Source organism: Hylobates moloch, unplaced genomic scaffold, assembly GCF_009828535.3.
Source record: "Hylobates moloch isolate HMO894 unplaced genomic scaffold, HMol_V3 SCAFFOLD_3, whole genome shotgun sequence".
NCBI classification, from domain to species: domain Eukaryota; kingdom Metazoa; phylum Chordata; class Mammalia; order Primates; family Hylobatidae; genus Hylobates; species Hylobates moloch.
In genome coordinates this window covers 114,773,926-114,801,777 of record NW_026652278.1, presented here as the reverse complement: position 1 = coordinate 114,801,777, position 27,852 = coordinate 114,773,926, and the positions used below count along the sequence as shown (strand labels likewise).

General features: G+C 37.7%; 2 protein-coding genes across 9 annotated transcripts in view; one reads left to right on the top strand and one right to left on the bottom strand.

Moving 5' to 3' along the window:
- Positions 1-12,321, bottom strand: part of AFG2A (AFG2 AAA ATPase homolog A) — a 392,555-nt gene extending 380,234 nt beyond the window's left edge. For 2 of the 5 annotated variants that reach the window (XM_058436727.1, XM_058436729.1), the window contains exons 1-5: positions 12,094-12,286; positions 7,594-7,718; positions 6,142-6,317; positions 1,776-1,834; positions 526-1,167 (exon numbers count right to left, since the gene is read on the bottom strand). In XM_058436727.1, coding sequence (XP_058292710.1) covers positions 526-1,167; positions 1,776-1,834; positions 6,142-6,317; positions 7,594-7,718; positions 12,094-12,256 — 1,165 coding nt within the window. In that variant the 5' untranslated portion in view covers positions 12,257-12,286. Of the gene's footprint in view, positions 1-525; positions 1,168-1,775; positions 1,835-6,141; positions 6,318-7,593; positions 7,719-12,093 lie in introns of all 5 variants that reach the window. The other 3 variants (XM_032146808.2, XM_058436728.1, XM_032146800.2) reach the window with 3 other exon arrangements.
- A 478-nt stretch (positions 12,322-12,799) lies between these two features.
- NUDT6 (nudix hydrolase 6) overlaps positions 12,800-27,852 on the top strand; it is a 29,743-nt gene continuing 14,690 nt past the window's right edge. The window contains exons 1-3 of one of the 4 annotated variants that reach the window (XM_032146776.2): positions 12,800-13,062; positions 17,719-17,922; positions 22,838-22,893. In XM_032146776.2, coding sequence (XP_032002667.1) covers positions 12,825-13,062; positions 17,719-17,922; positions 22,838-22,893 — 498 coding nt within the window. In that variant the 5' untranslated portion in view covers positions 12,800-12,824. Of the gene's footprint in view, positions 13,063-13,312; positions 13,374-17,718; positions 17,923-19,722; positions 19,815-22,837; positions 22,894-27,852 lie in introns of those variants that run through there. The other 3 variants (XM_032146782.2, XM_058436725.1, XM_058436726.1) reach the window with 3 other exon arrangements.

Sequence of the window (27,852 nt, the reverse complement as noted above, 5' to 3'; positions counted from 1 at the left end):
GATACATACATGTATCTATATGTAAGATTTATGAGAAAGGAAAAAGCAGAGAGATCAGACACACCAAATATATGCAAAGGATCTTGGCAATAATAATGCAGCGGAAGCCCTGAGTTTCCTGAGTCAAGCCATTCCCTTAATTACCTGCTTCAGTGCAAAGAGATGGGTACACAGTTACATTTCCTAAGAAGTTTTATCTAATGTATTTGAATGGTTTATTCCTTCAGTCATTACAGATGACCCAGCATGACAAGATACTTATTCTAGATCCAATACAGGTAATTGTGGAAATATGCTATTAGAAGAGATAAGGCTGTCACTAATTCACATTACAACCTAAAAATACCAAAGCACAGAAAATGGCCCATTTAACTGGCATCTCCCAAAGCAACTGAAATCTTCTACCATACCTACTACTCAGAAAATAAAAACAGGAAAAGAGGATGAGCAATCATTAGATAAGTGTCAACTGTCTTTTAATTTGAATTTAACATTTTTGGGTGCAATAAACTGAAGATATCATACCGTAACTCTTGAAAAGCTCAGGCTGTTTGAGGGGCAATTCAATTATTTCTCTAATTGCTTTCAGCTGGCTACTTAAGCCTCCTATCATGTCATAAGTTACTTTGAACTGGTTGTCTTGCTCTTTTGAATTTTTACCAATCTCTGTAAAATTGACTCTTGTTGTTGAAGAAATAAAATAAAAAGTATCAGTATTGCACTTTGCTCCTATGCTGAACTTTAGCAGTCTCTCTTCTTCAGTAAGTTGCTCATTTCCTTCTCTGGCAGATTCAAAATTACATTTAAGACCTGTGACTTCCTCTAGCATAAGTCCACTGCCATCTCCAGGGCTCTGTGTAACATCCAACAAAACATCACCGGCTTTATTTGTAATTCTGTCATCAATTGGTTTACAAGGAGTACTTCTTGATGTTGGGATCTGGGTCTCCTCCAGATCTAACTGGCTTAGCTGTAAGGATAACTCCAGGCTACTGGTTTCCATGCTGGACTGTTCAAAGGCCATTCTTTGGGCATCAGTGTCAGAGTCACTCTGAGGCCCTCCCAATATCATGCCATCTGCCCCTTTCACTCGCCATACTTGTAGCTTATACAGTCGTCCATAGAATGTACAATACAGAAGGTTGCCTGGTAAAACAATCTTGCCATCTAGAAAACAGTTTATTAAATATACATGTTAGCATAATTTCTTTTTACCAGTTTAATGTTTAAATAGCAATATATTTCATCTACTATCTAAAAAGACTAAATCAAAGACAGAGTATTAATAAAATAATTGTCATAAAAAATTGAGGACCTAATATTCCCCTATAATATAGCACCATCTGGAGACAGAAGGAAAAGATGATTGTCTGAAATCTTCCACACTCAGTAGATCTCAGATTCTATCAGTCACATCAACAAATAGCCAGGCATTCCATATTCAATAATAAACTAAATGAAAATGGCCCACCCAAACCAACACTCCAAGATAGCATCTGTCACTGGAAAGGGCAAGAATGCAAGGGTTAAAAGTCTCAATTCTACCATTGACTCTTTCCACAGACAAGTCACATATTCTTTCCACTGCTCAACTGCCAATTAACCACGAAAAGTAGCACATCCCTATCTTAAAAGTATATTCATTCATTGAGGGGAATATTCTCAAAGCTATTTTGAAGAAGACTACTATGCATATATAAGCCCTCAAAGACACTTTATTTGCTGATGCCTTGCAGCTTAAAACTTAAGAAAACAATTTAAAATATTTGTCTCACCTAGTTTTCTCAGGATACAACCAGTCAGTTCTTCTTCATTTATTTCCATATCTTTGTCACTGTAAAAGGATGACAAGGGGACAGAAATCAGCTTTAGGTACACCAGAAACTAAACTGTGGTGTAAAATTACATGTATATAGTTATAATATAGACTTAATCAAAAGAATAATCCACCTGCAACCTTAAAATAAATAATGTATACAATTTTGAAATGATGGACATTTTTCAGAAACATATAGCCATGAAAATATCATTTGGAATCTGGTGCCTTAGTGGCCTAAATCAATGTTCTTCAAAACACAAGGGTAATGAAATCATTTCAGTCAGCCTCATTCAGCACTTTGTTAATAGAATCAGAAATGCAGGGTACACTGAACATAGAAAGAGTAAATACTGCTTTGTAAAACATTAACTTCTAACACATATGTACACATACGCACGCATATAAGCACTATATCTATGGATGTGTATATACAAAGAATCTGATGAAAAATCCATTTTTTATTGTCATAGTCAAAAACTTTTTTAAAATGCTGACCTAAACTAATAATTCCCTTTATAAAGTTGCCTAGCTTGGAGAAAGACTCTAATTAATAACTTACTTCATTCTCTCAGTATAACTTACAAATTATTTCTTCAAGAAAATTAAGTCCTATATAGCATGTTACGTGAAGAGGCAGAAGTAGGAAAAAGAGGAGTAATGGTTACAATGAAGGTTTTTTTCTGGAGAAAAGGCATGACCAAGGAAAAATGAGATCCCCTCCTTCCTAATGATAACTGTCTCCCCAGAGAGTTGCTTAAGTGCAGGAAGCGAACACACCTAAAAATCATACATTTATACAGAAATCTGCTCTTGGAGAGTTCTTAGAACGTGAGCATTTTTCCTCCTCCTCTATGCATAAGCATCCCATATCAGGAGGGGAGACAAACAGCTGTCTAGTTCTGTCAGTGACCAGTGGAGGGGGACAGTTTAGCTCAAGGGGAAGTGTAAGTGATTGGAAGCTGAGCACGGTGGCTCATGCCTGTAATCTCAGCACTTTGGGAGGCTGAGTTGGGTGGACCGCTTGAGCTCAGGAGTTCAACACCAGCCTGGGCAACAAGGCAAAAATTCATCTCTACAAAAAATACAAAAGAAAATTAGCCGGATGTGGTGGCATGTGCCTGTGTGCCCATCTGGTCAAAAAAACCTTGTTCTCCACTTTATTTATTTATTTTTTTTAGATAAGGTCACACTCTGTCACCCAGCTGGAGTGCGGTGGTGTGATCGCAGCTCACTGCAACCTCTACCTCACAGGCTCAAGTGATCCTCCCACCTCAGCCTCCGGAGTAGCTGGGAACACAGGTGCTCACCACCACGCCCAGCTAATTTTTATACATACATATTTTTTATAGAGACGGTGTTTCACTGTGTTTCCCAGGCTGGTCTCGAACTCCTAAGTTCAGACAATCCACCCACCTCAGCCTCCCAAAGTGCTGGGATTACAGGAGTGAGACACGGCATCTGGCTTCCAATCACTTTTATCAGTAATAATATAGTCAACCCTCAATACCTGTGGACGCTGTATTTGCAAATTTACCAACTCCCAAAAATTTATGTGTACCCCAAAATCAATACTCACAGAGCATTTGTGGTCATTAGTGACACGGAAGAGCAGCAAAAAATTTGGGTCACCCAACACCCATGTTACCATATAGGATAAGGTGACACTCTGCCTTGTTTCAGCTCTCATTCACAGATGACCAGAGAATGGAAGTGATAGGGGACACAGCAGTGTAGTGAAGAAGCTCCAGGCCTGGGGTCAGTTGGAGGGAGTGTGAATCCCAACACTAGCACCTATAGCGGGGCAGCCTCAGGCAAGTCCCTTAACACTTCTAACACTTCTAAATCTCCTCTTCTCTTTTGTAAAATAAAGAAAATAAAATCTACCAGAAAGAATTACTTTGGAGTTTTAAGATTATAATCTATGTAAAATGTGTGTATGTATATATATTATATACATATATATACACTACACATATTGTGTGTGTGTGTTGCATGTATGTATATACACACATTTGCATTTCCCTCTAGGAGAAATGGTTCAGTATTTGCTAATGGTGTTCAAGGCAACTTTAATACAACACAGCTAACCACAAATAATGAGAATCAACTATATATTCATATAAAAGAGAGAGCAAGAAAGAAACAGAATGAGGGGGTAATTTCATGAATCAAATATATGTATAAACTAATGAGAAAATTGCACGTATCTCCTTAAATGCTTACATTTACTTTTGTTTATGGAACTCTAAACCAAGTTATACTTAAATTGCTTTCGTTAAACTCAGAATAGAAGGTATTTAAGAAAAGTAAAAATATCAAACCAATTGTGCTTTTAAAAAAATAATAGTTGCATATAAAATAATTTCCACTAGAAGGAGCTCTAACATTACTATTAATAATAAAATCTTTCAGTTGCAACTGAAGGATTTAAGCAGACTAAAATGACTGATTTTCCCAACTGGAAGTTAACTTTCTTGTCTATACTCTGCTGCCACATTTAAAACATAAGATATTTTAAACCCTGAGCTTTCATTTAAAACATATCCAGTCCTCTATAATAAGCAATCATTACTTACCTAAGACTGCTGTGTGCTCAAGAGGTCTGACTAGTTTGTAGGTCATCATAAATGCTAATTCCAGTCAATGAATTACTGCTACCTGTAGCACTGTTTTAAGACATAGTCTGAGGAATAATCCAGTTTAATCTCAACAGTACTATTAACTACCTCATAAAATATTAGGCAAGTTCTCCTCATTGAGCTATTTCATCTGTTTAAAAAGGAAAGGGTAAATGTGTGTGTGTGTATACATACATGCAATATATACAAAGCTTCTGTATACAGCTGGTACTCAACATATTGTCTCCTGTCCCTTCTGCTTTTTATTGTTCATTAAACTGTTACTATAAGCTCTGAAAACATTTTCCTGTTATAAAGGAAAAAATATGCCAAAACTCAAGTCTAAAATCTACAATAGTAGCAAAAGAGAAGAAAACATATTAAGATCAAGCTGATGACTAGAAAATGGTTTGTAGTTCTTACATATACTGTAAACACATCCCCCAAACTATTACTAAGGTGACATTAAAGTATAAAAAGATGCTTTTTGTAAGTGACTTTTGATAAGACTCGTATATGCAAACCGAGTCAAAATCCTATTAGATATAGAATATCCAGGGGGATGGATGATATACCTTAACTATCTTGATAGGTAGATTCAAACAATTAGCCTGTGGTGAGGGATTATTTTAAAATCTGATAGTAATGACCATTTGTTTTACTAAATTGAATAATCAACAAGTTAAAATATACAATCAGGTTCTTTGCTTGCATAGTCTTAATTAAAACTTGTTTCTGTTTGACTCACAGTAATCTACTCTTTTCTTTAAAACTGTAAGATAAGAAGCCCTGATTACACTGCAAGTCAAGGTGAAAAACACTGCTAAATATTCATCAATGAAAATTACTCTCACCTAAAATGTCAGGGCACACTCTAATCATGGAAATAAAAGTCCTTAGTCTATAAATTATATAGCACTCATTTAGCTTGGGTTGTCTAATATAACACAAGTGGCCATGGCCACTAGCTACGCAGCACATGTAGCTATCAAATGCTTAAAATGGGGCTAGTCCAAACTGTGATGCTCTATAACATACACATTGATTTTGAAGACTTAGCTTGAAAAAAAGGATGTAAAATATCTTATTGGTAACTTTTTTTTTTTTTTTGAGACACAGTCTCACTCTGTCACCCAGGCTGGAGTGCAGTGGCGTGATCCCAGCTCACTGCAACCTCCGCCTCCCAGGCTCAAGCAATCCTCCTGTCTCAGCCTCTCAAATAGCTGGACTACAGGTACACACCACTATGCCCAGAAATTTTATTTTTTGTATTTTTTGTAGAGACAGGGTTTCGCCATGTTGCTCAGGTTCGTCTTGAACTCCTGAGCTCAAGAAATCCACTCACCCACTGCACTCCAGCCTGGGCGACAGAGTGAGACTCCGTCTCAAAAAAAAAAAAAAAAAAAAAAAAAAAAAAAAAAAAAAAAAAAAGAAATCCACTCACCTCAGCCTCCCAAAGTGCTGGGATTAAGTGCTGAGATTACAGGCATAAGCCACCACACCCAGCCCTTATTGGTAATTTTTTATAATTACATGTTAAAATACATTTTTATATATATTGGTTAAATAAAACATACTATTGTAATTCATTGTACCTGTTTCTCTCTACTTTTTAAAATGTTACAAGAAAAAGCAAAATTACATATGTGGTTTATATTTGTGACTCTTATATTTCTACTGGGCAGCTTTGATCCAGATAGTTACCAAAGAAAAGAGCCAAACCTCAGTGCAACATCCATTTCCTCAGCCTGTAGCACAGCACCCACAAGAGGCTGGACCTGGATGGCATCACCAGGCCTCACACCCACATTTTTCTGTGCCATTTCACTCAAGCCAACCTTGCCTCCAGGAAATCCTGCCATAGGCCAGGCTGTATAGACCTGCCAGACAGAGGAAATAAAAATGTTAGAAAATAAATATTCATAGAATACCATCAATTTATAAGGTAGAATGCTAAGCACAGTCAAGCACTTAGATATGCAAAATACAGTCTTTACCCAAAAAGAGTTACAATCTGATACCAATTGCAATAAGATAAATTGCATTTTTTAAAAAATGTAAATACTACACGGGCTCATGAAAAATAAACTTTTTAATAAATATTACATCTTTTTCTAAAGATCAAGAATGATCCCACAGTGAAGACGGTAGAAGATATGAAAGATACATGAAAAAAGATAAAGGCATTAACAGGTGATAATGAGAAAATGACAAAAATATTAAGGCAAGATAACTTGTAAAGTAATCCAGGCTGGAAATTAAACTACATCCAGGAAATAGTGAGAGACACAGAACAAGAGCTTTGTCAGAACCTGGGTCTTACCAGATTTAAATGTTAAGAGGGAGGAGCGAAAATTTCTAGCTTGAGCTCACACATTTATAGTCCTCTCTTCTACAAGACACAGTAAAGGAACTTTAAAGTATAAGCTAGAAAAATGAAAAGAATAGGAGGGGTGCCATCAGCAGACAAAAAATTTCAAAGTATTTCCAGAGGATCCCCAGCAGATCAGAGACGCATCAGAGCAAGCCACGAAAGATAAGGGGCTGGTAGGAGAGAAGAAAGCCAAGCTGCCAAAAATCATCCAGGAAAGATTCTAGGCTTAGAATCTCAGGTATGAAAAATGACAACAAGGAGAAACAGCTGAAACCAGGGAGAACAGTAAAATATTTATATACAGAACAGGTGAACTTCTTACCCCAAAATAATATTTTTATAAAGAAATATAACTGACAGGGAGAAATACTGTCACTACCGCCAGAGGAAACACTTCTCTCTACATAACATTTTAGGGGCTACTATGCCCAGCAGAGTCATAGACAGCAAAGGAACAGAGAGTAATATACATGTTAATGTCTTTTAAAATACAGTTTTTCATTTATTCCTGCTTGTGTTGAAAATTAAAATCAGAAACATCTCAAACACAGGTTGAGTATCCCTTATCCAAAATGCTTGGGACCAGGAGCGTTTTGAATTTTCGATTTTGGAATATTTGCCTTATATTTACTGGCTAAGCATCCCAAATCTGAAATCCAAAATGTTCCAATGAGCATTTCCTTTGACCACCATGGCACTCAAAAGCATTTCAGAGTTTAGATTTTTGGATTTGCAATGTTCAGTCTGTATTTCTAAACTAAGGAATTGAAAAAGACTCTTACCTCTTGCTTTCCGTTCAAACTAGTAAGCAACACTGGTCGACCTATACATATATTTGCAGACTTCATAGTGTTGAGTCCAAGATGAATAAGGGAATTCTGGAATGTTTTAGGAATTTTGTCATCTACTATGAAGGAAAAGAAAATTATTTTTGTACTACTTCGTAACAGAAGTTAAAGCATGCTTTCTTTTGCAATAAATAAAAATACTCTAACCATATAACCACATGAATATACTTACCATACCCTGGAGAAACTAGTGTTCCAACTTTTGTTATAACAAACAGATTTAAAACCAAATGCTTTTGAGGGTCTACTGGCAACATATTAAGTATTAACTAAAAAGATGATGTTTTATGGGGTGAGTATTGGTTTCTTTTTTTCTGAGTCTCTAGTTTCATTAAGAACTGAACATAATTGCAAAAGAGAGTCTCTGAGCTTTAAGTTCAAAGTTGAGTCAGCTACTAGTATTCAAAGGATTGAACTGGGAACTGGCACATCTATCTGGCTCTAGAGGATTAAGTTATGTTTCTACTTCTGCCCCACGTTATGGTCACCAGATCTTTTTCTTCTGTATTACCAAGAATACGTAAAGATAGTAACACAAGTCATCTTCCTTATACAAACACACTGACTGAAATCACCACTAGTGATTTCAACTTTTGGCTGAAAAGGGCGATCCAGAATTCAGTCCAGTTAACACCACCTCTGAAAATGATGTGCTGACAACTCCACTCCTTCCTATCCACCCCACCCCCACCAAGCTCCATATTTAGTTAGGTGTCCCTCCTCTAATTCCCCCAGCCAGTTAATAGCATTTATCATAGTAAATTAATAGCATTTATCAACTGTGTGCTGCCAGTTAATAGCATTTATCATAATATTCATTTGTTTTAGTCTTTCTCCTTAATTGTATACTGCTTTGAAGCAGGAATTGGGTCCTATTTCTCTCTGTATCTCCAATGCTTACAGTGCGTTAAATACAGCAGTTGCACAATAAATGGCCAGAAAAGGAATAAATGTAGTAAATAAGTATACAATGATTTTCTTTTCAGCAGAAACACTTAGGGAATTTAAAAATGTCACAACTTCATTATAAAATTTATTGTAAACATATATACCATAATCACAGAGCTCTACCTAAGTTTTCCTTAATAATCAGAAAACAGATATTTTGTAATAAAAAAGAAATTAAATCAAGGAAAGCAAAACCATAAGGTACAAATATGATTTACATTATTCTGTCACTACAAAATAACTCCCCAACACGTTTCTTTTCCTTCTTATATAAGGTGCAAATCTAGAAAAACAAAGCATCTCACAGAGCTAAGATGAACAGCACTGGGTATAAAACGAAATTAACACATACTGCATAAAACGAGAAGCTGGACAGAAATTCAACCTTCCAATGAGCATTAGTTCTCTTACATTGTTTGCTGGTCATTAACAGTAAAGCATACTGCTGTTAGATGATCTCATAATACTCAGTTCCTGCCTCTTTCTTCCTAAACCTCAATGAACCACCTTTCCCTCTTGACAATTACCACACAAGTGTTCTCAGTCCTTCCCAAGACTTTAGTTTTCTTCTTCTCCTTCCACCCTATCCAGCACATTCTCCATGCCCCAGGATTTATTCTCCACCTTGTCTTTCAATGGTAATCATGTTCAAATTCCCAGCCACCGGTCTCAGTTTCCAAAACGTCACCACTGTGTTCTCTGCTTACACTATATAGGTCTACTCAAGTTGTCCACACAGTTCTCTTCTCACCTCACTCCTCCAATACTTTAAAAATATGTCAACATCTAATTTCCCCATTAACTACTTTCACATTTATTGAGCACCTTAAGTATCAGATTAACTAACAAAATAGTAAAGATAATTTCAAACAACCATCCACCCTTCATTTATTCATTCAGCAAATATGTACTACATGCCTACTATATGGAAGATACTATGCTAGGCACTTTTGTTCACAAGTCCTTAGTCTCACAGAGTTTATAGCCTTGCAGGATGAAGTGAGTTATTAAACAATCAGTGAATAGCTGTAAAATTATAAACTAAGATTAATACAATGAAAAAATGACTTAGAGTGCCAGGAGAGCCTATAATGTGGGATCTGACCTAATTTCGAATAAGAGAATGTTTCTCAAAGGAAGTGATGTTAATATCATGTCTGAAAGAAGAGTAGGAACTAAGTAAATGAGGAGGAGAAAAAGATAATTCTCAGCAAAGAGGACAGCATGTACAAAGTTCCTGGGCAGAAGGGGGTATGGCGCATCCTCAGGAGAGTATAGGCAGAGTGGTGGAGACATAGAAAAGCCATGTAAAGAAGGTCAAGACCACCCAGGACAATAGTGCAATAGGCTGCATCAAGATGCTGGTCATTACTCTGACAGCAATGGGAGCCCAGAAAGGGATGAAAAGCAATGTCATGACAAGATCTTCATCTTACAAGATCATTCTGGCTGCAGAATGGAAAAGGAATAAGGGGCAAAATTGGAAGCTGGAAAATCAGTTACAAAGCTGTTGTAGCAGTCCAGGTGAGAGATGATGGTGTCTGAAATTAAGGTAGAAACAGTAGGAATGGCATGCAGAAGAGGAATATGTAGAATATTTAGGTAATAAACATGATTTAGTGGTGGACTAGGTATGTGAGATATTGGGGGGAGAGTCATGGATGACTCTTAGGTTTCTGAATTTTGCAATGGGAAAAACTGAACAGAGTTGAAGTTTATTTTGTTGGAGTAAATAACGGGCTCATGAAGTTAGTCCTGAAGTATCTTTGAGATACTCATGAGAAGAGTTATTGTACAGCGCTATTCAAAATATGACCCACAACAATTTGTTACTGCTTCATGACAAGTACAAAACAGGAGAATAAGTGTTTAGAAGCTTTTATTGAAATTTACAGAGTAATTTCACATCTGTTTAATAAAAATTTTTCCTTATTTTTCTAGAAAATCATTTTTACTGTATTTTACAAAAGTGCCGATCTGTGACCTATTGTAAATTTTAAAGTCTTCACCACAGACAGCTTGAGAAGTACTTGGCTAAAAGACAAATATATCAAGGCGCAAAAACAAAAGATTTACAAATATAAATCTGACACTGAAGAGACTATAGATGGGAAACTCTGGGCACTGGATGAAATTGCCAAGGAGAGGATTTATTGAGAGGAAAAAAAAGGTTTTGGACTAAGAATTGACGAACTTCAACATTTAATGGTCAAGGGAAGAGGACGAGCCTGCAAAGGAAAATGATGAAACATCAACAAAGATGAAGAAAACCAGGCAAGTTTGACAGCACATAAGAAGTTCAGTGTTTCAAGAAGGAGGAAATGGTCAACAATACCAAAAGTTGCTGTGGTCAAGTAAGGTTTATCAACACGGAGATGCTCGGAGACCACACCAGGAACAGTTTCCATGGAATGATGGGGTGGAAGTCAAAGAGGAATACGCTCGGGAGAGTATGTAAGTGGTGAGGCGGCAGAGACCACTCCATTTAAGAAGTTTGGCAATGGACAGAGAGATGGTTGCAGGAAAAAAATGTGGAGCTTTTGTTCTGATTTAAGATGGAAGAGAAATGAGCATGTTTAGATGTCAATGGGAAGGATCTAGATCAAAAACAAGTTGAACCTTCAGGACAGAACAAGTTGTCCTCCGATAGGTAAGGAAGAGTGAAAATACCATGTGAACTCTAAATCGTCTTTAAGGTCTGATTAGACATAAAAATTTTTGCCACTAGTTTAGTCTGGTCCATTGTTCAAAGCTATTACACATCAAATATAAATTTTCAACTTATAATTCAATTTATAAGACTTTTAAGTATAAATCCGTTCTCCCAAATCAAGGGAGCTGTCATCTAGGACAATGGCTTTTAAGTCAAACACATCTGGACTCAAATATCGGCTCTGCCACTTAGTACCTGTGTAGCCTGAATGGAATCACGTTAATTTTCCTCCCTCTATAAAACAGTCATTACTATACCCATCGGTCACGGCTTCTGTAGAAATTAGATGAGCTATATATACTGCTAACACTAGTGTGCAGTTACTAGCAGTTATTAAATATCATAACCAGTGTAGTACTGGAAGAAAATGCTATCATCACTCCTAAAGGCAGAGTGATCCACATTTTTACTGGTTATTTAGTTTTTTAGAATAAGTATCCCATGTTCGCTAGTTATGAACAATTTTGCCATTAAATGTGTCGTTAATGTTAAATGAGACAAAGCATTTCAAGTGCAACTTAAAAATTCAAAATAATTTACAAAAGAGAAACCTTGGACAAGGATAAACCATTTCAGCCTAACTTTTCCAGTGCAGGCGCAGCTACGTTTACATGCTTCTTACACACACAAGTCTTACACGCTTCTGTGCCGCTCTCAGACCCGTGCCACGCCCAACTTTCAAAAGTCTCTGCACTCCAAGTCAGTATCACTGAGTCGCCCTCCCCTCAGGTTGCGCCCCCTCGGCCTCTAGTCTCCCTCCCGGAATTCTTTACCCTTTTCTAATAAGTTGGTCACCGTCAGAGTCCCGGCGGCTGCCGCGAAGTCTGATCCAGCAGAAGGAGCCCGTGCCCCCACACAAGAGGAAGCAGCAGAGGGCAAGGGCGAACCATTTTCCGCGCTTTGGTTCAACCGCTTTCTGTTCTTCTTGGAAGACATGATCACAAGGTAACCTATCCGAAGCGGTAGAAAAGCGGACTCAATGTGAGCGCTCCAACTGAGAGAAAAACTTCCGGGGCAGAAGTCAGCGAGGTCCCGCCCCTGCGCCGTAATCCCCTGAGTGGAGCGCAGAAGCGGACAGCGTGGTGGGAGGGACTGAGCGTTTTCAAAACCAGCAGTCTTTGGAACAGCTGTAACAGCGTCTGTGAAAGAAGATAGGTTCCGGGAACGGAACTGCCACTTAGATTGTAAATTCCTGAAAAACAGGACTTTTTGCATCTCCTCCCGGCTTCCCCATCCCTAAACAACGTCTGTTGAATTAAACTATCAAACAAAATAAGTAGGTGGCGGTGGAGGAGGAGGTTTTCCCCGCTTAACTGGAGCGGGGCAAATTGCTGAGAAGGGCTGGTGGACCACTTTGCGGTCTCCTTGGCATAGCTGTGCAGAGTGGTAACCCCAGCTCAACTCTGAGGGAATTGATGGCACTCTTCTAAAATGTACGGCCGCGATCTCCGCCCTGGAGCGCGGAGGGGTCATTTGGGCAACGGGCCAATTAGGCGGCGTGGAGATGCGGCTGCTACGGTGCTGGGGCCGCTGGCGCGCGGTGCTTGCCCGGACCTACAGCCCCGGGCCTTCGGCGGGTTACCGCGGGGCCTCGGGCGCACAGGGTTACGTGCGGAATCCCCCAGTTGGAGCGTGCGATCTGCAGGGCGAACTGGACAGATTCGGGGGCATCTCAGTGCGCCTGGCGCGGCTCGACGCGCTGGACCGCCTGGACGCTGCCGCCTTCCAGAAGGGCTTGCAGGGCAAGTGCGCCTGGAACCAAGGGCTCTCGGGGCTCCAGAGCTTTTCTAATGAAATAACCGCGGCCCCCACTCCCGAGTCGCTCTGTGCACCAGTATCGAGCCCAGAGGGAAAGGGAGAAGGCACGCGTGACCTGTATCTGTTTTCTGGAGCATTCGTGCTTAGACCCTTTGCTGGGAGGTCTCCGAGGCGGTTGGGTGAAATGGTGAAGATCCCGGACTTTGGGATCTGCAACCCTGGTTGCTGGTCCACTTTCTAGTGTGCGACATTCGGAAATTGCCGTAAACCACCATTTCCTCTTCCATACACCCCGGTAATAGGAACTCCTGGAATTACTGAGAATTAATTTGGATAATGCATATAAAGTGCACAGCACAGTGCCTGCCACGTATTTAAAGCTCAGTAGATGTTTGTTAATATTGTTACATGTTTACTATCCTTTACCGAGCCTTGGTTCTGTCGGACAGTTTTCCCAAGGAAAAAAACTCTTACATTCTAATACGGGTGGTGGACTGAGTGGACCAAAGAGGCTTTTTTTTTTTTTTAAATTTTTGTGGTCCATAGTAGGTGTGTATGTTTATGGGGTATATGAGCTATTTTGATAGAGCTATATAATGTGTAATAATTACATCAGGGTAAATGAGATATTCATCACCACAAGCATTCAACCACAATCCAGTTACTCTTTTAGCTATTTTTAAATGTACAAGTTTTTTTTGTTTTTGTTTTTGTGTTTTTTTTTTGAGACAGGGTATCATTCTGTCTCCCAGGCTGGAGTGCAGTGGTGGGATCACGGTTCACTGCAGCCTCCAACCCCTGAGCTCAAGCAATCCTCCCACCTCAGCCTCCTGGGTAGCTAGGACTATGGGCGTGCATCTGGCTTTTTTCTATTTTTTTTAGAAACGGTGTCTCACTGTGTTGCCTAGGCTGGTCTCAGTCTCCTGGGCTCAACTCATTCTCCCGCCTTGGCCCCTTAAAGTGCAGGGATTACAGGCAGGAGCCACTGCACCCAGCCTGAATCTTTATTGAATATAGTCACCCTGTTGGGCTATCAAATACTAAACCAGAGAGGTTCAGAGTGTCACATTTGTATACAAATTGGGTCAACAGCTGTCCCAGCAAGAACTGGAGTTTTTTGGAATAACTCTTCTTTTATGATTAACCAGGGAGGCTGGTGAGTGGTTTCAGTCTTCAATAAGAAAACTTTCTACTGGCTTTGAACCTTGAGCCCAGTGATAAAAAAGCTTGGATGGAGGAGCCTTCACTTTGGAAGAAGTCCTTGATTTAGTGGTGCAGCAGTTTTTCAAACGGCCTCCGAGGGTTTTATAATCTAATTGAAGGCATAGCATGCAAATTCAACTATGGAAAGATCTCTCACACTGGAAACTCAAAATAATCTTTATCCTATTGTGCAATATGGCAAGAAGTATATCTGTAAATATAATTGAGCTAGTTATTTCAATGTTTACTCATCCTCATTCCCAGACTTCTTACCTCTTCACATTATTTTCTCTCCTACTTGGTAGTAATTGCTGACAAGCCCACTTAGACTGCAACAATGTCACTAATAGGAGAATCAATCGTTTTATCTTCCAGTGTGTGGGTAGACACAGGTGTTGCACACACTGATACTTATCAATGACCAAACAGGTGATCAAAGCACTACCCCAATCAGCATGGCAAAGTAGAAAGCTGTTCGATTTGGAGGTGCACATTCTGGGTTTAAGTACCAGGTTCTGCCATGTGCTTAGCCAGGCATTAGGCAAATTGCCACTGAAAATATTTGCTTCTTAGCTTGCTTTTTGTGAATAACGCCAGCTCTACTGGATAGATGCGTTGATGAAAGATGAAACTAATTTGTAAAGTTAAGTACCAAATACTTGTTACATTTTTTCAATAAAACAAATTTTGTTGCACTTAATGGTAGATGTTTTAGGATCCTTACAAATAGTAATTCATCCTCCTAACAACCCTTTGAGGTAGATAGCATTATTATTCCCATTTTAAAGATGACAGTAGTGAGGCACAGAGAGAAAAAGTTACTTGCCCTGGCTCTACACCTGTCTTACTGCACTATGCTACCTTGAACTCCTGCTGGTTCTGTTGTTATAATTGAACAAAACTAACTGAATGGTAGTGCCTATAAAGAGAGACTATTTACACATGAAGTCTGCTATTCTTAGTCTTTATGGACTAAGAAGTCCATATTCTTAGTGGAATAAGAAGTCAACTATTCATATTCTTTTCGAACATGAACTATTGATGTTTTGTTACCAACAACTAAAGTTAGCGGGATAAACAGGCAATATGTTGTTAGCTTCACACATAATATATCTGCATCAGTAATGAAATAGCACTGGTTCTGGTCCCTGCTATGCCACTCACCAGCTATGTGACTTTAGGCAAGTCAGTCATTTCGTTAGTACAAATTGAGCCCCAGTGCATAATGTAGGGTTACTCTGGAGGATTGCAAATGCATAGAATATTAAATAGGATTGGAAAAAATAGCTAATGGAAGAGATATCATTAGGTCATATGTAATAAGTTCTAATAAATTGTACAGACATAGTATTTAAATTCATATGGTGAGCTCATGAGCAGTGGTTGGGAAAGACTGGTCAAAGACATGGAATATGAGCTGGACTTTGAAGGATAGATATTAGCAATAGGAATGGGAGATGGGGGAAGATAAAGCAATAAAGCTTATTAGGGAAAAGAAGAAAGCAATTTAAAAATGATTCTAAGGTTTCAAGCATTGGTGCCAGAAATAAATAAGCTTATAAATGAAGCTAGTTTGGGGTGTAAGATTCAGTTTTGGCCAGGCACGGTGGCTCACGCCTGTAATCCCAGCACTTTGTGAGGCCAAGACGGGCGGATCACGAGGTCAAGAGATCAAGACCATCCTGGCCAATATGGTGAAACCCCGTCTCTACTAAAAATAAAAAATTAGCTGGGCGTGGGGGCACGCACCTGTAATTCCAGCTACTTGGGAGGCTGAGACAGGAGAATCGCTTGAACCCAGGAAACAGAGGTTGCAGTGAGCCGAGATTGCACCATTGCACACCAGCCTGGCGACAGAGCAAGACTCCGTCTCAAAAAAAAAAAAAAAAAAAGATTCAGTTTTGAACACACTGAAGTTTGTGAAGTTTGAAGTGGTAACCTTCAGGACAGGAAATGCCTGGGAACAACTGGAGAACAGAAAGTTTAGTGTTCAGTGAGGTCAGGACTGGGCAGCCATCCTCATGTAGGTGTCAGCTGAAGCAGTGAGAGTGGATTCTCCAAGACAAAGAGTGTAGATATAAAACAGCAAGCAAATAGCATTGCTTTTAGAAAGTAGCCTTTTAATTTGATTGGAAGGATTGCCTGGGAAGGAGCACATGTGAAATTTATGGAGTGATAGAAATGTTCTATAATGTTAAAGTGTGTTATGGGTATATGCATATGTCAAATTGCATGAGATGTACACTTAAGATTTGTACATTTCACTTTATGTACTTTACCTCAATTTTTAAAAGATGTCATCAGACAAAGAGAGCAAGGTGAGAAGGACCTGATCCCATAACTCCACTGCATGCTAATTCAAATCAGGAAGTCTTTATTAAAGGCCCCATGTGCCTGTCACTGTGCTAGGCACACCAACTTTCAGAGGTAGAGAACATTGTCCTTAAAAGAGAGGAGCTTACTGCAGAGCTAGGGAAAAGAGAAGGGAAAGTTAATTAACTATTAGATATATAATCAACCCCCAAAGACAGACACACACACACTCATGCGTGCATGCATGCACACACATACGTGCACACACACACGCTTTGTAGGGTTATTATAAAGATTGAGATGATGGATGAAGGAAGTGATCCGAAAAGCTTTTCTAAAAACTCTAAAACTGAAGTATTTATTTCTTCACCCATAAACTTAAGGTAGTAATACCTTTCATGGTTGTGCACTTAATGAGATAATATATATTAGTAAGTTTCAAATAGATATTAGCATCTTTTTCCCCGGCTCAATCTTAAGTAATAAAGTAAGAGAATTTCAAGAAGGCAAAGATAGAAAACTTATAATTATGTTCACCATGATATTATCTATAATAAAGAAAAATTAGAATTTTATTCCTATATGCTAGTAAAATGTGAAGTTTGATTTCTTGATACTTTTTATTTTCAAAATTTCTAGAACCAGCATACATTATTTAAAAACAAAGTTTAACTACCTTGAAATTTATACATTAAAAACATTATAACAGAACTCCTAAAGGAAGAAAAAAATAGAAGTCCATAATTGTCATTAAGATTAAACCTAAGGATATTAAAAGGAACAGCATTAAAATAGTATTTGATTTGGTTTAAATCCTTTTATTTGTCCACTCTAAAACTACAGAACATCTGTTATGTGCCAAGCATTGTCTTTGGTGGTATGGATATAAAGGTCAGCAGTGTAATGACTTTATTCTGAAGGAATTCAGTCTGATGGAAAAATCATATAAACAAGGTGGTTATTATAAAACATGGTACTTCCAGTGCCAGCGATGTCAACAAGACATTTGGGGACCTCTCTTGCTTAAATATGGCTTCCTGGAGAAGGTGAAACCCTGAGGTGAGTTTTAATTTATTCCGCTTGTCTCTTTGGAAATTATTTAGACTTTTTTCTTCTGCATTTAGCTGCAGTACAGCAATGGCGATCAGAAGGTAGAACAGCTGTATGGCTGCACATTCCCATCCTCCAAAGCCGATTTATTGCCCCTGCTGCTTCCCTGGGCTTCTGCTTTCACCATGCAGAATCAGATTCATCAACGTTGACTCTGTGGCTGGGAGAAGGGCCCAGCAGATTACCAGGATATGCTTCACATCAAGTAGGAGTTGCAGGTCAGTTTCAGACTCATGAAAAGCAGAATTAACTTTTTAGACGTTCACCCAATTTCTTGCTTGTTACAGCTAAGCAAATAGTTTATTCATGTGGAATAAGTTATTTGATTAAATGATTACAGTTGTTCCACCTTATCTGCACAGGATATGTTCCAAGACCCCCAGTGGGCACCTGTAACCGCAGAGAGTACCAAACCCTATATATATATATATATACACACACACACACCATGTTTTTTCCTATCACACATATTTATGGTAAAGTTTAATTTATAAGTTAGGCACAGTAAGAGATTAACAATAACTAATAATAAATCAGAACAGTTATAAAAGTATACTGTAATAAAAGTTATGTGAATGTGGTCTCTCAAAATATTGTTTTGTATTCACCCTTCTTGGGATGATATGAAATGATAAAATGCCTGCACAATGAGGTGAAGTGAGGTGAATGACAGGCATTATGACCTAAATGGAAAATTCCAGAAAAAACTTTTAAGTTTTAAATTGCATGATGTTCTGAGTAGTGTGATGAAATCTCTCACCATCCTGCTCACGGTCCCACCCAGGCCGTGAATCATCCCCATGTCCAGTGTATCCACGATCCACAGGCTACCTATCCATTAGTTACGTAGTAGCCTTCCCTGTTATCAGATCAGCTGTCCCAGTATCACAGTACTTGGATTCAAATAACCCTTATTTTCCTTATTAATGGCCCCAAACCACAAGAGTAGTGATGTAACACTTTGAGACCATGGTTGACCTTGTATAACTGAAACCACAGAAAGCAAAACTGGATAAGAGGGATTACAGTATCTATTACATAGTGCTTTTAAGTAGGACTATTACATAGTGCTTTTAAATAGATGAAGTTTGCCTCAGTCAGCAAACAGAAGCACAGAGAACAAGTTTAGTGTTTAGTTTACCAAAGGCTATGCTTGAATATATTTTACACATATAATTAAACTTCACTACTCAAATAGTAGCACTGAATTGGGATCAGGGAATAAATTTATTGTGGAGTAAAACATGTTAGCACTAATTATGTAAATTTGTAAAGTAAATGATAACTTTTATGTTGAATTTCAGGTAAAGCAAACCAATTTTTCACTGATTTGAACATTACTTCTTAATAATATTTACATTATTGTGCCAAGCAGTTGTTTAAAATAGTGTAGTTTAAGTGTAGAGTAGAATTTTGAAGTGGCTGATTAGCTTCAGAGATGTAGGAAAGTTGAGAGAAGACTTCCCTCAGAGTAAGACACAGATTCTCAAATTGTAGATTGCATCAAAATCACCTGGAATCTTAAAACAGATTACTGGGCCCTATCCCCAGAGTTTCTGATTCAGTAGGTCTGGGGTGGGACCTGAAACTTCAGATGATTTTCCTGGCTGTTTCTGTTTTTGCTGCTGCTGCTGCTGCGGCTGCTGGTCTCAGTACTACCCTTTAAGGACCAGAGTTAAGAAAATTCTTAGATTTCCAGAAAAACTATAATAGTAAAGAATCCTTATGATCTTAATAAATGAAAGCAATGAAACATATTAGTTGTTTAATTAATAATTTTATTTGCCTTTGTATAATTTACAAGAGTTTTTAAGGTAGTTTGCTTTTCAAGGCTTTTCTAAAGGCTTTTCAAGGAGTTGTTCAAGAATGCCTAATGATGTCTTCTCTGTCCCTGTCTTACTTCCCTGTAGCAAGTAAGAAACTCAGAAACTCTCCGTTCAGCTCTATTTCAAAAGATTCTACTCAATAATTTAGTGACAGCCTCACACTTCAATGGAAAGTTATACAAATAATTATCATTCACAGGCACAGACTCTTAAGAGTTCCCAGTTATTACTACAGAATTGGTAATATATGCAAAACGAGTATCCTATGAAGCACATTTTGATAAGTAAGTACTATATTGTATTTTGTGCATTATAGTTTAGAGTGTCAGAGCAGTTCACAGAGTAAGAGATACAGAACTTGACCAATCTTCAACACTAACTAGGATTTGAAGCTGCTGTTGGAGGTGTGGACAAGGTAATGTAAGAAATTGTTCTAGAAAGGTGCAGAGTTGTTTTTTGTTTTGCTTTTTTTTTTTTTTTTTTTTTTTTTTGAGGCAAAGTCTCACTTTGTCACCCAGGCTGGAATGCAGTGTCATGATCTGGGCTCATTCTGACCTCCACCTCTTTAGCTCAAGTGATCCTCCTGCCTTAGCCTCCCAAGTAGCTGGGACTACAGGCATGCGCCACCATGCCAGGCTAATTGTTGTAGTTTTTGTAGAGATAGGGTTTCGCCATGTTACCCAGGCTGGGGTGCAGAGTTTTTAGGTGGAAAGAAAAATAATTGGTATTTGTTATAAACTACCGAAGGCAGATGTGGCTGGAATAGCATGAGCCATTGCTTTCTTTTGCTTTTCAAACTTAGCAAGCTTGTGTCTGACTCAGAGCCTTGACATGTACTGGCTCCTCTTCCTGCAGCATGCTTCTCCAGAACTTTCTTTATCTAGTTCTTTATAGCCATAGTTTCTGCTCAGGTGTCTCCTTCTCAGAAAAGCTCCTGACCTTCCTGTCTAGAAGTGACTTCTTCCTGCACACTAGTGCCATCATTCCTTGTCCCTTTATCCAGCTCTATTTTTCTTCAGAGCATTTATCACAGTCTGAAATTCTATTATATCATGTATATGTAATTAATTATATTGTATCACTTAATCTCCCCCACAATAATATAAACCCATAAAGGCAGATATTTTATCTATCTTGGTCACCACGATATCCTCAAGCTAAAGACAGCGACTGGCATAAAGTAGATACTCAATATTTTTTTAATGAATGGGATGGAAATGTGAGTCTTCTGAGAGAGCAGTTTCAGTATTGTGGAGGGGCAGCATTGCACAGTGAGAAGAGTGTGCCTGCCTAGAATCCAGACAGACTGGCTATCAGTCCCAGTTCTACCATTCATATGAAGCCAGACACTCATATGACTCACAGGATTATTGTGACTTATACCTGAGCTAATGTACATTGAAGCACAGTGCCTAATCATAATAATAATTTTATGTTGTGACCAGCAGGGGTCGCTCAAATTGTGCTTTAGTGGTGCTGGTTTTGTCTGTGATACTGTGCTCATGTTTACAGCGAATTCATTAGGGAGAAGTTCAATTTGAGTAACCACAAATTATTAAAATTTAAGAGTAAGTTTCCTTGGCATTTCTTTGGCATTCTACCTCTTGTAAAGTCCGTTAAATTATAGCTTACATTTTCTAATAGAAGCCAACGTTAATGTTAATTATATCTCACTTGGTGATTTTCCTTCCTGTTTTAAAATACTCAAGTGTGGTGTTTTCATTTCAATTGCATTTCAATTACTTTTCCCCATATTACACATATTTATTCCTTCTCTATATTCTATCTCTATATAGCATTTATCACCTTCTAATATTCTATATAATTTATTTTTTGTTTGTTTTGGCACCTCCCCACACACATACCAGAATGTGAGCCCCGTAAGGATAGGGAGTTTCATTTGTGTTGTTCACCACTATATCTGTAGCACCTAGAAAAGTGCCTGGCACATAGTAGGAGCTTAATTAATATGCATAGGATCTATATACATTATATATAGGAACTCAGTTAATATTGAAAGCATGGACAAATATGTAGAAAGTATCTTTTAAAAAATATCATCCTACATTATTTAATCATAGCATCTAAAGGATCATATCAAAAATCACTAACGTGTCATTTGTATTTTTGACCCAAGATTGCCCGAAGGGAAATATTTTTAAAAAGAAAGAGAGAATATGCAATGTGTATGATGAATGAATAAACAAAAAAAAAATGAACTAGAACTTAAAACATATATAAAACAAAGAACTCTTCCAAAGCAGTATATTAGTAGATTATAAAGTTGTATACATACATAATAAGAAAATTTAATTGGCTTCAGAAAGGTCTTGAAATGAATATTGAGATATCTGAGATTTGGATCATCAGAGGGCACAGCCTGTGTTGTATGCATAGTGATTCAAGGAATAAAAATGAGAAGTCAATTCATTTATTCAATAAATATTGTAAGCACATCTGTTGTCTGAATGTTCGTTCCCCCTAAAATTCATATGTTGAAACCTAATCCCCAGTGTGATGGTATTAAGAGGTGGGACCTTTGGGAGGTGACTAGATCATGAGGGCAGAGCTCCCATGAATGGGATTAGTGTCCTTATGAAAAAGGCCCACAGGAGCTTATTTGCCCCTTTCACTATTTGAGGACAGGGCTAGAAGGCACTGTCTGTAAAGAATGAGCCCTTATCAGACACTGAATCTGCCAGCACCTTGATCTTGGACTTCCTAGCTTCTAGAACTGCGAGAAATAAGTCTGTTGTTTATAAACTACCCAGTCTATGGTTATTTTGTTATAGCAGCCCAACTGAACTAAGACAAACACTTAGTGTCTTCATGGATGAGGTGGTACAGGTTGACCATCCCCAATCTACAAATCAAAGATCCAAAATGCTGCAAAATCCAAAAGTGTTTGAGCACTGGCATGATGCCACTAGTGGAAAATTCCATATCTGACCTCATGTGACAAGTCACAGTCAAAATGCAGTCAAAACTTTGTTTTTATGCACAATATTGTTTAATATTGTATAAAATGCTATGAGTATAAGGTATATATGAAACATAAATGAATTTCATGTTTAAACTTGGGCACTATCCCCAAGATACCTCATTATGTATATGAAAATATTCCAAAATCCAGAAAGATCTAACACTTCTGCTCTCAAACATTTTAGATAAGGAATACTCAACCTGTATTTGAACCAGGGCTTCAAGTGTGGGTAGAATTTTGATCACCACAGATAGAGAGTGTGGGAGGAGATTAAGGTGAATGAAATTAATATTTCTCAATTATCTTTTCTTTTTCCCCCAATAGGAGCTGTATTTGATGAAAATACTAGAAAAATACTGGTTGTACAAGATCGAAATAAAGTAAGCTGCTTCTGTTTTATAAATTGCTTCCTAAATGTTTATTTCTTTCTAGAGAAGAATAAAATATAGAAATTTTAATATGCCTAAGGGGTTATAGAAAGATATTTTAAAAATCATTTCTAAGCAGTTATGGATCACCTTAGATATTTATTTAAACCAAAGTGCTTATACAGACCTTGAAAATTTCCAGGTAACACTCAGTGTTACTATTACTTTATGGCTAAAGGAAAATTATAAATGACTGTATTTAACTGGGAAGACAAGTCTGTTTTAATATATTATCAAGATACTCTTCCATTCATTCAGCATTCAATGAGTTTCTATGCTGTGCCAGGTGCTGAGAATATAAAAAGCAGTAAGACAATATACCTTATGCCCTACAGCTTACTATTTATTTGGAAAGACAGTCATACAATAGATGATAGCAATTAACTTTGCCTGAAGAAGTCCCCAAAGACTTCTCAAAGGAGGTGAAATTTAAACTAGGTCTTGAAGAATGAGTAGGAGCTTTCCAGGTGCAGAAGAAAAAAGATAAAAAAAACAAACTGGTAAAATTAGAATTGCTTGTACAAAGGCACAGAGCTCAGAAAGGGACTGACGTAGTTTAGAAATAATGGTAAAAAGTTCATTGTGGCCCAGAGTATGGAGAGTGGTAAGATATTTGACTTGAGAGCTAGATTGGAAACAATGTGAAGAGGATTGGGTACCAAGATAAAGAGTCTAGGTGACTAGAAGCAACAAATATTTCCCAGAGAAGTACGGTGATTAGGGATCAGATGTTTTCATGCTCAGGAGTCAGAAGTAAAAGTGAAAGAGAATAATGATTTTGATACTTTCTGAGACTTCAGCAAATATTAGTGGACAGAGTCAAACACTTTTCCCCACCACATATGTTCTTAAAGTTTAAATTGATGTTTGTAATGATAGCTGAAAGCAGTATCACACATTTCTTGGAAATGCTATCTAAAACTATTCTCATGGCTCCAAGTAACTTTGAAGTTTTCATTAAGGCAGGATCTCTGATTCAAATTAAGCTTTTTGTCCTCAAAAGAAATTTATAGAACACCTAAAGTAGTATTGTACCTAGCCCTCAATAAGTTTTATATTTGAGTTGGGACATATATATGTAATGGTTATGACTGGAGAGTAGGAGGCATGATTGAGTGGTAAAAGTAGGGCCTAGTTATGAGAACCAGGCAGATGAGTTTAGACTTGACGTGGAAAGAGTAACTATTAAAAAATTTTGATTGTGATGACAAAATGATGAAGATGATATATGGACAAGATTAATAACAATATGCAAATTAGCCTGACAACAGTATGCCCAATGAGAGGGAGCTGATATAAACAAAATGGACTTGGGAGCCAGATTGACCAGAGTTCCAATCCCTTTGCCACTTCTACTTTGTTAAGTTGGCTTCAACCCAAAGTGGATATTATAACTCTCTCCAATATAGCAGACAGAAGATATGCCCAAACATTATTAACAAATACTGTATGTACAAGTAACATAAATTGATTAATTTCTTTTGTTATGTTTAAAAAACTATACCTTGGTATGTAGCAGTTACTTCTAAAGAGATACCATAAAAGGGTTTTACTGTCTTCTAAGTATATCCCTTTAATTATCTCTCTTTTCATTTAAAGAAGAAGTGGATCACCAGAATTTATTTAATCTTTCTTGGGCTCATGTGAATGATGTTAATGAGACAAAACTGGATCAGCAGACCCGGGTCCCTAGGATTTGGCCATGCCATTAACTGTCTTTCTGACTCTGGGGACCTAAGTTTCCCCATTTATAAAATTTAGGAGTTAGACTCAATGGTCAAACAAAATATTATAATACTGTAATCCTGTGTATCTTCCGTGTACATAGCATAAATACTTATACAATATATAGATAAAATGTGGCCTAAGCCACTTTGGTATTGTGGAAAGAAAAGGGTAAGCCATGAAGGTTTTTTAAATAGCACACTGGGTTTCAGAAGTGATTTTGTCAAATAAAATTTCATCATGGACTTTAACAGAGGCTGAAAGACAGTCAGATAACATGATTGTTCCACTCCAAGCAGTCCTTCAGAGTTGGTTAATCTACCAAATAAGAATCTATCCATGTTATTATTCATGTAATAAAACAAACTCGGGTCTGATAATGTAAAAACTGCGTTGCAATCTGGAAAAAAAGGAGCTTTCCTGGCAGATATAGCTGAATTGTCTTACTCCAAACCTAGACAGCTTTATGTTTTTTGAGTAGGTTTTTTGTTTCCTTATAAAACTTGCAAAGACAAGTGACTTAACAGGTTCAGCTTACAGAAATCAAACTCCCAGAGCAATCTGTACTTGAAATATGTGATTGAAAAGGAAAGAATTGAGTTGGGCTATATTTTTAAAACAGGGTAATAGTGAAAACTATGTTTAATAAATTTGCCTGAATTCCAGGTAAACCACTAAAACTTTTATGGTTCTCTGTTAATCATGGTTGCACTTAATGCTTCTCTAGTTTTATTCATCTTAGTTTCAAATAAGTGAAAGTGTTTTCTGAAATGTTTCTTAGTGTTTTTCAAAATAGTCAGAAAACAAAGGGAGATCCAGACCTAATGACAAAACAAATAAATAAGTGTCATCCCATTGTAGGGGAAAACTCAATCCACAGTGGCACTGTTTTCGTCATTCTTTGGAATAACTCAGTTCATCCTGTAATGTTTACTAATAAAGATTCAAGTGGAGAGTTTTCCCTTTTTCCACTCTGAGTTTCTTTTGTATGGCCTTTACAGTCATTTGAAGGTCATACCTTTAGGCTTGGTGACTTTTGAGTTATTAACCCTAGATAGCTTCATGAATGGTTTATTTGGTGGCTCTTAGAACCTGTAGTCATATCTAAAGAGAATTGAAAACCTTAATAAAATGGTAGTACCAGCCTGTAGTGCACAGAAGTCTCTGTTCTGGCCTTTAGCCTCCTAAAAAGTCATAGCCAAACATTTGCTAATACTTATTCCTCTGTTATAGCACACATTCCTGATCCTTGTTTATGAGGTTTTTGGGGTAAAAAAAATTTTAATTCTATCATGTTTTGCTCTGTCAGTAGAAATAAAACCAGATAATCAAATAATTTGTGATGACATAAAATACTTGCATGAAATAATTTCCATGAAATGTTTCTCATTTAATAATCATACTTATTATTATCTCCATTATTTTAGGACTGAGATTTAGAGAGGTTACAATAACTTATTCAACATTACGCAACTAGTAATAGGCAGAATCAGAAGCCTATAGGGTAATCTTTTCACGAAACCTAAACTAAAAAAACAACATAGGCAGGAATGGTGGTGCGCACCTGTAGTCCCAGCTACTTGGGAAGCTGTGGTGGAAGGATTATTTGAGCCTAGAAGGTCAAGGCTGCAGTGAGCCATGATCAAGCCACTGCACCCCAGCCTGGGTGACAGAGTAAGACCCTGTCTCAAGAAAAAAAAAAAAGCTGGGATGGTGGGGAGATGGTTAATTTAAGGAGATATAGAGTAATTATCAGTTCTTCTCAAAACCTAGGATGATGATCTATTTTTACAGTTTTTAGAAGACCCAAATAAAGACTGTAGACTATAAGTAAGAAAGAAAGAAGTTTTTATTAAAAATCCTTTTGTTTTTTGCTCACTGAGATGGCTGAACTTTTCAGAGAACACATGATTCAGCAGTTGGTCCTTTAAAAGTTAACAAACTTTAATTGTTTTTCTTTACTCAGAGTTGCTTGGATTTTGCGTAAGATTAATTCAGGGTAATAAGAGATTAATTTATAAATCAGAAAGCCATTTTATTAATTCTGCTAATGGAAAAGTCAGACTCTGTAAAACATTTTTAAAAGGTTTATTTTGAACCAATGAATGACCTTGGTCTGGGAAATGCATCTCAAGAGGTCCTGCGAACGTGTGCCAGTGGGCAATTGAATTACAGTTTTGTTTAATAAGTTTGAGGGAGGCAGGAGTTACAAGCAGAGACATAAATCAATACATGGATGGTATACATTGATTTCACCTGAAAAGGCAGGGTGTTTTGAAGAGGCAGGATGTTTAAAGAGGGGGCTTACAGGCTATAGGTAGATTCACAGATTCTCTAATTTACAATCGATTAAGAAAGTGAAGCTTTGTCTAAAAATTTAGAGTCAGCAGAAAGAATGTTTTAAGTTAAAATAAAGAAGTCTGTTAACCAATATTACACTGGGTCAGAGTGACCTGCAGGGTTGTGTGACTTAACCCTTGTCTGGCATGGCTTTAGATCCTGTTTATAATTTGGTATCTTATTGTCACAAAGAGTCCATTTTGTTGTCTTATGTTAACATAATAATGTGTTAACATAATAATGGTCAGTTGTGACTAAACTCCAAAATAGAAGGGGTATAATCAGGTGTGTCCAACCTCCCTACCCATCATGGCTGGGGATTTAGTTTACAAGGTTTTTTTGAGGTCCCCTTGGTCAAGAGGGGGTCCATTCAGTTGGTAGGGGTTTAGGATTTTATTTTTAGTTTACAATTCACAGTAGGAGGAAAGGATCCAGGCTTTTTGTTAGTAGAAATGAATTGGAGAGATATTCCCAAATATGGTATATGCTGCTTCCAAAATGTAAAAAAGTAAAAGTATTGCTCCAAGTGCTGTGAGTGGGGATAGTTGCAAGGTGCACCAAATCACTCATACCTTAGAGATCTACAGACTACTGTTACCAGAAGGGGGTCCTGATCCAGACCCCAAGAGAGGGTTCTTGGATCTCACACAAGAAAGAATTCGGGTGAATCCATAAAGTGAAAGCAAGTTTATTAAGAAAGTAAAGGGGCTGGGCGCAGTGGCTCACGCCTGTAATCCCTGCACTTTGGGAGGCCAAGGAGGGCAGATCACATCCTGGTAACCCCTGAAACCCTCCTAAAATACAAAAAATTAGCCGGGCTGGTGGTGGGCCTATATTCCTGCCATC